General features: G+C 45.5%; 1 protein-coding gene across 1 annotated transcript in view; it reads left to right on the forward strand.

The window, feature by feature from the left end:
* The first annotated feature begins 201 nt into the window (after nt 1–201).
* LOC111953377 (ubiquitin carboxyl-terminal hydrolase 40) overlaps nt 202–10,139 on the forward strand; it is an 18,538-nt gene continuing 8,600 nt past the window's right edge. The window contains 20 exon segments of the mRNA XM_070435646.1: nt 202–1,171; nt 1,267–1,334; nt 1,432–1,545; nt 1,686–1,850; nt 2,316–2,462; nt 2,578–2,721; nt 2,878–3,006; nt 3,148–3,252; nt 3,371–3,478; nt 3,603–3,806; nt 3,950–4,085; nt 4,289–4,370; nt 4,484–4,655; nt 4,751–4,835; nt 4,945–5,015; nt 5,126–5,505; nt 5,619–5,638; nt 5,641–5,664; nt 5,667–5,767; nt 9,941–10,135. Coding sequence (XP_070291747.1) covers nt 979–1,171; nt 1,267–1,334; nt 1,432–1,545; nt 1,686–1,850; nt 2,316–2,462; nt 2,578–2,721; nt 2,878–3,006; nt 3,148–3,252; nt 3,371–3,478; nt 3,603–3,806; nt 3,950–4,085; nt 4,289–4,370; nt 4,484–4,655; nt 4,751–4,835; nt 4,945–5,015; nt 5,126–5,505; nt 5,619–5,638; nt 5,641–5,664; nt 5,667–5,767; nt 9,941–10,135 — 2,643 coding nt within the window. The 5' untranslated portion in view covers nt 202–978.

The raw sequence follows: 10,139 nt of genomic DNA on the forward strand, positions 1-10,139 counted from the left end.
AAATGCTATCCACGAGTTCATCTGACCCTGGGGAAGTAGACAAAGGGCTTCATTGCCAAAATCCCAAAGTATACCTTTCAAATGTGTGGCTTGTGTCAGTGCTTTTACACAAAAACTGAACAGGTGGTTAAAAGACCAGCAGGTTTGTAGCCACGTATGAACCTTTAAGATTACCAGCAGAAAATACATCACATTTCAGTTCAGATTTATCTGTTGTGTGTGTTTGAGACATCCACTGGATGACAGACAAGCCATGTTATAAAAACTACAAGAGGCTTGATGCTCTTGCAAAATCGAAGAGAAGACTTGGTGGACATGTAGTTTATTCAGCCGAGGTGCCAACCTGTGATTTTAAAACGACACTACAACTACCACAATGCCCCACTCTAACCCTTTGGACATTATGGCTGCGCACTGTTCATCAATGGTGTTTTTATCTACGTTTTTTCGTATTTTCTATTATTTAAAACAGAGGAATGTAGACAGAGTTTGGTTTCGAGTATAACTTTCCAAAAAAGCATCAGGATATTTCTGGAGTTAAAGCTCTATTTGCGTCAGGAACGCTGAAACACGTTTTGCTTGTTGGCTAACGAGTCAGATAGCCAGGTAGGACAGCTGTCTGTCGCCGGTCCGAATTTAGCTGTTGTAAACTCAGTTCACACTAAATTAACTCGTGTTGTAAAGGCAATGATTGTATTGCTTGTTCGTTAACCACTACAATAATTGCTATAACTCGAGCACAATACGGGAACACACTATTTTTCTATTCATAGCTATGTTTACCCCTGTAAAGTCGTCTTATTTCAGAGTCAGTCCCACTACTATAAACAGAGAGCTAGGCAAGACCAAGATGAGATAGCAAGAGGAGTTATTAGTTAGCTAGCTACGCGATCGTGAACACAATTAGACATACAATTCGGTCCCCGGAAGGTGCGTTTCACAGGACAGAGAAAGAGAAACACAGACGCATGCCCAGCCATGTTTGGGAGTCTTTTCGAGGAAGAGGGGGAGGGATATTCTCTGGCTCCCTCCGGAGGTAAAGTTGTAAAGGGGGAAGGGGAGCCACCTCCACCCCGGGGAAGAGTGAATCTCAGCGGGATTAAAAACCAGGGAGGGACGTGCTACCTCAACTCCCTGCTCCAGACCCTGCTCTTCACCCCGGAGTTCAGAGGTGAGAGGTCAAGTCAGGTCACTTGGTGTTCTGTCTTTGGTTCATACTGTATTTGAAATTGTGTGTGTGTGTGTGTGTGTGTGGTGTGTGTGTAGAGGAGCTGTTCAGTCTGGGTCCAAAGGAATTGGGCTGCCTGGAGGACAAAGACAAACCAGAGGCCAAGGTAAAGAACCAACCATGGGAGTGTGTGTGTTCCTCACTGTGTGTATGTCTTTATTTGTATTGGTGTGTTTGAGTAGTACATTAACTCTGTCCCTCAGGTCAGGGTTATTCCATTGGAGCTGCAGAGGCTGTTTGTTCGTCTACTCTTGGTGGACCAACAGAGTGCCTCTACTGCTGATCTCACTGACAGCTTTGGATGGAACAACAGCGAGGTAGTGTGTGTGAACACGAGCATGTGAACGAGCGTGTGTGTGACGCAGGGACTAAACTAGAGAATGAGGCTTGCTTTATATAATGCTACATCGCTTTCTCCTATAGTATTTTGCTTACCACTCTCATCTCTCTCCCGTAGGAGAGCAGGCAACATGATGTGCAGGAGTTGAACAGGATTCTGTTCAGTGCCCTAGAGCACTCCCTGGTGGACACCAGCGGTAGTGGGTTCATCCAGCACCTCTACCATGGCACCACTGTCAACAGCATCCTCTGCAAAGAGTGTGGCAACATCAGCCAGAGACAGGTTTTTATTTATTTAACCATTATTTAACTAGGCAAGTCAGTTAAGAACAAATTCTTATTTACTTAAGGCAAAAGGCCTCCTGCGGGGACTGGGGCTGTGATTATAAATATAGGACAAAACACACATCACGACAAGAGAGACAACACAACACTACATAAGAGAAAGAGAGACCCAAGACAACAACACAGCATGGCAGCAACACATGACAACACAGCATGGTAGCAACACATGACAACAACATGGTAGCAACACAACATGGCAGCAGCACAACATGGTAGCAGCTCAAAACAGGGTACAAACATTAGTGGGCACAGACAAGAAGGTAGAGACAACGATACATCACGCAAGCAGCCACAACTGTCAGTAAGAGTGTCCATGATTGAGTCTTTGAATGTAGAGATTGAGATACACACATGTACCAGTTTTATCTTTGTGTTGCTTTCACCTCTTTCTCTTGGCTCTCAGGAGGACTTCCTGGACCTGACAGTGTGTGTACGTGGCGTGTGTGGCCTGGAGGGGGCGCTCTGGGACATGTTTGTGGAAGAGGAGATGTTTGAAGGCAGTAACCTCTACCGCTGTGGCCAGTGTGACCAACTAGTCACTGCTGCTAAGGTTAGTAGGAGTATTGGCATGGGTTGAAATTGTACTTGTTTATTCTAGAATTGGTACTGATTCTAGAACTCTCTCTCCCTTGCTCCCTCTTTTTCTCTCTCTCCCCCCTCTGCAGTCTGCCAAGCTGAGGAAGCTCCCTCCCTTCCTGACAGTGTCTCTGTTGAGGTTTAACTTTGATTTTGCCAGGTGCGAGCGTTACAAGGAGACTGGTCGCTACACCTTCCCTCTCACCATCAACCTCAGGCCCTTCTGTGAACAGGTACAACCTCCACCGACATTGATCTGCATTGCTTCACTGCCACTTACTCTGTGTGTATTCTACATGACTTAGTTAAAACAATGTCAAACCATTTAAGAATATGTTATGTCGCATTATAAGGCCTAATGACTATGCTATGTCACCCTATTCTCCCAGACTGAAGACGAGGACTCGGAGTACTCCTATGAACTCTTCTCTGTCATCATCCATAAGGGAGGCTGCTATGGCGGCCATTACCACGTCTACATCAAAGACATGGACCACCTCGGCTTGTGGGAACCGCCGGTGAGAGAGCGCGGGAGGGAGGAGGAGAGAACAACAATTGCATATCAGACAATCGAGGCTTAGAGTATGTCACTAAGTGTGCTAATAGCGAAGTGTGTGTTTGTGTGTGTCTTTGTATTTACGCGCGTGCGTTTGTATCAGGAGGAGGATTCCAAACCCAAGGTTCAGAAGAAGAAGGAAGTGAGAGTGTATCCTGAGCCGGAGAAAGACGACCCTCTATCTGTACTCTCCTCCATAATAGCCCAGGTAACGCAAAGCATGCTGGTTTAACCCGATGGAATGAGAGCACCATGGGCCACATCGTCAGTAGGTCCAGTGACTGTGTCTGATCTTAATGTGGTGTTGTTCCCCTCCTGGCCTGTAGGAGGAGAGCAGGAGCGTGCTGCTGGACCAGCTGGGCCAGAGACTGATGGACAAGATCGGTTCTTCCTGGAGCAAGAAGTACAGGAAATTCCACGGCCCCATAGGCAAGGTAGGTCATGACTGATGGGCGTCCCCCAAGAGCTCCACAACGTCACATAAACGCTTACCTTTCCTGATATCCTCTACATCGAACTACATGTTATCCTTCCACTCATCCCCCTGTCCCTCTGCAGTTCCTCCAGAACCACAGTGATGTGTTTGTGTTGGTCAATAACGGCACTCGGGTGGCCCTGAAAGCCAACCCCCCTAGCCCGGTGACCCAGCCCTCCAGCCCAGCCCACCCAACCCCTGGCCCTAGCTCTACCCCAGACCCAGTCCACAACAACACAGCCAACCCCCAACCAGAACCAGGACTGGAGACGGCACCAGAACCACAGGTACACTAGTTAGAGCGCTCATGGTTCTGCTTTAATGATGGTGTGTCTGCTATGTTGATGCTGCATTTGGTTATGTTTAATTCTCTTTTCTGTCTCTCTCTGAATCTCCATGCATCTTTCTTCCTCTCTCCATCTCTCCACAGGGCAGCCACTGGTTTGATCTGAATGACTCCACAGTGACGTCGATCCATGAGAGAGACGTAGAGAAAATGTACCAGGGAAAGGAGAGTGCCTACATGCTGTTCTATAGGAAGACACTGCTACACAGGCCTTCTGGAGGTACGTGGCTGTTTGTGTGTTTGTGTTTGTGAGTGTTTGTGTGTGGGAGAGAGGTGTAAGAAGGAAAGGGAGAGAGTGAGTGAGTGCAAAAAAAGGAGAGCCACATCCAAATCTGATGCGAGTGGGAGAGAAAGAGATGGTGAAGGAGAGACGTGAAAACGCACACGTATACAGTCTTTCAAATGAGGTTTTCCCCCTGGCAGCCCTGAGGAATCCTGGGTATAAGGTTCCCCCTCACCTCTTGGAGATGGCTGAAGAGGAGAACAGAAGACTACAACAGAGACGGTACTCACGTGCACACACACACACACACACACTGTATTTTGTTATGTTTTGCTGATGTTTTTTGTCTATCCGTTTGTGTGTGTGTGTGTGTGTGTGTGTGTACGCTGCTATAGGGAGGAGTTTGAGGCCAGCAATAACAGTGTTGAGCTGCGTCTCCACCTAGCGCCGCGCTATAGGTTGGAGAACGGAGCTCTTAAGCCAATCAGCATAGAGCAGAAAGAGGCCACCAACCTCACCTTCGACCGCCGCAGGACCGTAGGAGACCTGCGAATGATCATCTACCAGGTGATGTCATCACTCCGACTCATTAACGCACTTCCTTAATGCCGCCATGGCACTGAGCAAAAAGCTCAAACCTGTGTGTATGTGTGTGAGTTCAGAAGCAGGATCTCTGGGAGGGGGATATGGCTCTGACTGTGGCCAGAAGTCTGCCAGCCGGCCTTCACCTCTACAACACTCTCACAGGTGAGACACACACACACACATAAACACACACACACTTAAACACACACACTTTTGCAGCATGTCCATTCTGTGAGAGTTGATACTGAACTTTAGTACGTGTGTGTTTCAGATGACGAGGTGTCTCTTTACAGTGCAGGCATCTTGACCGGCACTGATCTGTTTGTGTGGAATGGCAGAGAGGTGAGGAGACACAATCGAATCAACACATTCCACCGTTGTACAAACTGCTACTGGACGTCCTAGAACCAAAACGGCTGTCGGGTCATATCATATCCCCTTTATTTCCTCAGGTTTGTGGGGCGACTGTCCAAACAGGAGCCGAGTGGGAACCAGTGCTGCTGACAGTGGTTCGCCCCTCTCTGGGAGAAGAAGAAGAGGGGGAGGGAGGAGGAGTGGGAGAGGAAGGAGGCTCGGGGCTGACGAAGGAGTCGAGGGGTTTCGCAGGGAGGGTGACTCTAGGAGAGGTGAGGGAGGCATTAGGGGAGCCACAGGAGAGCCTCCTGTGTCAGGAGAAGAGGGGAGGAGAGGGAGGAGGGGAGGGAGGTGGGGCCAGCGGGTGGAGGGTATTCCCTCCTGGAGACATGCAGAGGACCCTGAAGGAGCTGGCCTTGAAGGATGGAGACGCACTGCTGGTGCTGGAGCCACAGACACAGGACAGCAGGTGGGCAGCGTGGTGTGTGTGCGCAGCATTGTGTCAGTCTGCGTAAGTGAGTGACAGACATGAGGTGTAGTTTGTGTGTTTGCTATGGCTGTGTGTGTAATGTCTCTCTCTCAGTGTGTTAGTGTGAGTGGTGATATGGTAACGTGACAACACCATCAGACTGTCGCTGGTTCAGGTGGAATACCGACAGAGAGAAGAAGAAGAGGAGGAGGAGGAGAGGGGGAGGAAGAGGAGGAGAGGAGAGGGCAAGGTCCCTGCCTCTGGAAACATGGTGAGCTAGCAAGTGTGTTGTGTGTTTAGTAGATTAGTGTGTGTTTACTATATTTGTGTGTATGTGTGTGTGTTAATATTAATGTGTGTGTGTTTAGTATGTTAATGTGTGGGTGTGTGTTTTTCTAGCTGCTGTTGTGAGGTGAAACAGAGGGCTATGCGGAGCTGCAGCTAAGGAGCAGCTAGCAGGTCAGATACTGTTATTATTTACCACTCCTAATAGCAGCAGCTTAGCAGGTCAGATACTGTTATTATTACACTCCTAATAGCAGCAGCTAGCAGGTTAGACACTGTTATTATTACACATCCTAATAGCAGCAGCTATAGGTTCAGATACTGTCATTATTACAATCCTAATAGCAGCGCTAGCAGGTCAGATACTGTTATTATTACCAATCTCATAGCAGCAGCTAGCAGGTCAGATACTGTATTACTACCACTCCTAATGAGAAGCAGGCTAGCAGGTCAGATACTGTTATTATTACACTCCTAATAGCAGCAGCTAGCAGGTCAGATACTGTCATTATTACCACTCCTAATAGCAGCAGCTAACAGGTCAGATACTGTCATTATTACCACTCCTAATAGCGAGCAGCTAGAGGGTCAGATACTGTTATTATTACAATCCTAATAGCAGCAGCTATAGGTCAGATATGTCATTATTACCACTCCTAAATAGCAGCAGGTATAGGTCAGATATGTCATTATTACCAGTCCTAATAGCAGACAGTAACAGGTCAGATACTGTCATTATTACACTCCTAATAGCAGCAGCTAGCAGGTCAGATACTGTCATTATTAACTCTAATAGCAGCGTAGCAGGTCATCCAGCAGTAGCAGGTGTCATTATTACGATACCTAATAGCAGCAGCTAGAGGTCAGATACTGTCATTATTACCACTCCTAATAGCAGCAGCTAGCAGGTCAGATACTGTATTATTACCACTCTATAGAGCATGGCAGTCAATACTGTCTTATTACACTCTAATAGCAGCAGCTAGCAGGTCAGATACTGTTATTATTACCACTCCTAATAGCAGCAGCTAGCAGGTCAGATACTGTTATTATTTACCACTCCTAATAGCAGCAGGCAGGTGATACTGTATTATTACACTGCCTAATAGCGCAGCTATAGGTAGATACTGTTATATTACCACTCTATAGGCAGGCAGTAGCAGGTCAGATACTGTTTTATTACCACTCCTAATAGCAGCAGCTAGCAGGTCAGATACTGTTATTATTAACCATCTAATAGCAGCAGCTAGCAGGTCAGATACTGTTATTATTACCACTCCTAATAGCAGCAGCTACAGGTCAGATACTGTCATTATTACCACTCCTAATAGCAGCAGCTACAGGTCAGATCTGTTATTATTATCCTAATAGCCAGCAGCAGTTAGCAGGTAAGATACTGTTATTTATTACCATCCTAATAGCAGAGCTAGCTAGGTCAGATATGTTATTATTTACATCCTAATAGGCAGCAGCTAGCAGGTCAGATACTGTTATTATTACACTCCTAATAGCAGCAGCTAGCAGGTCAGATCACTGTTATTATTACACTCTAATAGCAGCAGCTGCATGGTTCAGAACTGTATTATTACCACTCCTAAATAGCAGCAGCTACAGGTCAGATACTGTTATTTAACCTAATGCAGCAGCTATAGGTCAGATACTGGTATATTACCAATCCTAATAGCGTAGCGCAGGTCAGATACTGTTATTATTACCATCTAAATAGCAGCAGCTAGCAGCTCAGATACTGTTATATTACACTCCTAATAGCAGAGCAGGTTGATACTGTTATTTTCACTCCTATAGCAGCAGCATAGGGTCTGTATTATTACCACTCTAATAGCAGCCTAGCAGGTCAGCTACTGTCATTATTTAACTCCTAATAGCAGCAGCTCACAGGTCAGATACTGTTATTAATTACCCTCCTAATAGCAAGTAGCAGGTCAGATACTGTTATTATTACCACTCCTAATAGAGCAGCTAGCAGGTAGATCTGTCATTATTACCTATCTAATAGCAGCAGCTGAGGTCAGATACTGGTTATTATACCACTCCTAATAGCAGCAGCTAAGGTAAGATATGTTATTATTACCTCCTTAGCAGCAGCTATAGTCGATCTGTTATTATTCACCACTCCTAATAGCGCAGCTAGCAGGTCAGATATGTTATTATTTGCACTCCTAATAGCAGCAGCTAGCAGGTCAGATACTGTTATTATTACACTCCTTAATAGCAGCAGCTAGTAGGTCAGATACTGTTATATTAACTTCCTAATGCAGCAGCTAGCAGGTCAGATACTGTTATTATTACCACTCCTAATATGCAGCAGCTAGCAGGTCAGATACTGTTATTATTACCTCCTAATAGCAGCAGCTAGGTCAGATACTGTTATTTATACCACTCCTAATAGCACGCAGTCAGGTCAGACACTGTTATTATTACCACTCCCTAATAGCAGCAGCTAAAGGTAGATACTGTATTACTTACCACTCCTAATATGAGCAGCTACTAGGTCAGAGTTACTGTCATTATCCACCCTAATAATGCAGCAGCTTAGCAGCTAGAACTTATTACTTACACTCCTAATAGCAGCAGTGCAGGTCAGACCGTCATCTTACCACTCCTAATAGCCAGCAGCTATAGGTCAGATCTGTCATTTATTACACTCCTAATAGCAGCGCTAGCAGGTCAGTACTGTATTATTTACACTCCTATGCAGCAGCTGAGCAGGTCAGATTACTGTATTAGTTGAACTCTAATAGCGAGCTAGCAGGCGATATGTATTTATTACCATCCTAATAGGCAGCAGCTAGCAGGTCAGATACTGTATTATTACCACTTCTAATAGCAGCAGCTACAGGTCGATTACTGTTATTATTACCACTCCTATAGCAGCAGCTGAGGTCAGATACTGTTATATATTACCAACTGTCCTAATATCGAGCAGCTAGCAGGTCAGATTACTTCTTATTACCACTCCCTAATAGCAGCAGCTGTAAGGTAGATACTAGTTATTAATCTAATGGCAGTAGAGGTCAGATCTGTCATTATCTACCACTCTAATAGGCAGAGTAACAGGTTCAGATTCCTGTTATTTACACTCCTAAAGTAGCAGCCAGTATTATTATATAGATATGTGTTTGTTGTTTTCCTAGTGTGTTTATTCTGTCAGGTGTCATGCTGTTTGAGGCAGGTGGAACCGTAGGGAAACTCTGCCCCAGGTACTGTACCATGACCCTCAACATAAAACATTGGCAACTCTTACTTCTGTACTAATTAATTTATGTATTGATGCGGGCTCGACTACAGGGTGTGCTGGCCCGGGGAGGTTTTTGACGCACTCTGGGCCAGTCAATCTCGGTCATGACCCCCCGCCCAATTTTTGTTGTTGTAATAAATGCCTATTTCACAGTCCAGGTATTAATATTGTTGAAAAAACAGACAAATTCCCAAAGCTGTTAGTTCTTTATGCAGATTATCACAAGCACACAGACTAGTTCATCTGTCAGGCAGCAAGAAAGAGCAGCTCGCCACTGGTTGTCGCGTGGAGCAGCACACAGAAGAAGGACAGTAGTAGGGTTGCTGGTAGGGTATGTAGGGAAGATGTTTCAACTTTCAACTGGTAGATATTATAAGGCAACAGTGGGTACGTAAAACAGGTATTTACGATGTTTGGCCCAAGTCGTGGTTAAATCTTTGCAATGCACAGTTTCGTCATCATGCTCTGTTTGAATGAACGCTTCTAAAGGCTTTCCATAACCTTCCCAGTTAAATGTTGACTACACAGTAGGTCTATTTGTGATTATTCCCAGACCTTAAAAGGGGTCTCCAGATGTGGAGTAAGCATTGTTGTGGACTTGGAACGTCCAATTGTTGTTATTTTTCTATAAATAATTGTAAAAAGTGTGATTTTGATAGTGAGAACTCGGAAACCGGGAAAACAAACTAGCTGAAGATAAAACATATTTGATTGGCCCTGTAGCCTGCTGACTGTTCAAAATCGCTAACAATAACACCCTTTTTGAGATTACGCAAAGTATTATTTTCCCCTCCAATCAATCAATGTAAATGTGATATTGTCAAGTAAAATGTCATCATTTCTGTATGGAGGGTAGGTATTATCGGCTAACTTGCTCAGCATGCAAGCTAAAGATAAAATCACCTGATCTCAATATTTTTTTTTGGGGGGGGGGGGGCAGTAGCTTTCAGTTGGCGATGGCCCGGTGTGCCACTGGCAAATTTACCTGAATGTCAAGCCCTGTCGTGTGTGTTGCCTCCCACAGTGTGTGAGGAGCTGAGTGTTCGTGACGCTGGGGTTAGGCTGATGACCTCCCTGTCCCTCTGTCCTGGAACGGCCC

The sequence above is a fragment of the Salvelinus sp. IW2-2015 genome, linkage group LG27, assembly GCF_002910315.2.
Source record: "Salvelinus sp. IW2-2015 linkage group LG27, ASM291031v2, whole genome shotgun sequence".
NCBI classification, from domain to species: domain Eukaryota; kingdom Metazoa; phylum Chordata; class Actinopteri; order Salmoniformes; family Salmonidae; genus Salvelinus; species Salvelinus sp. IW2-2015.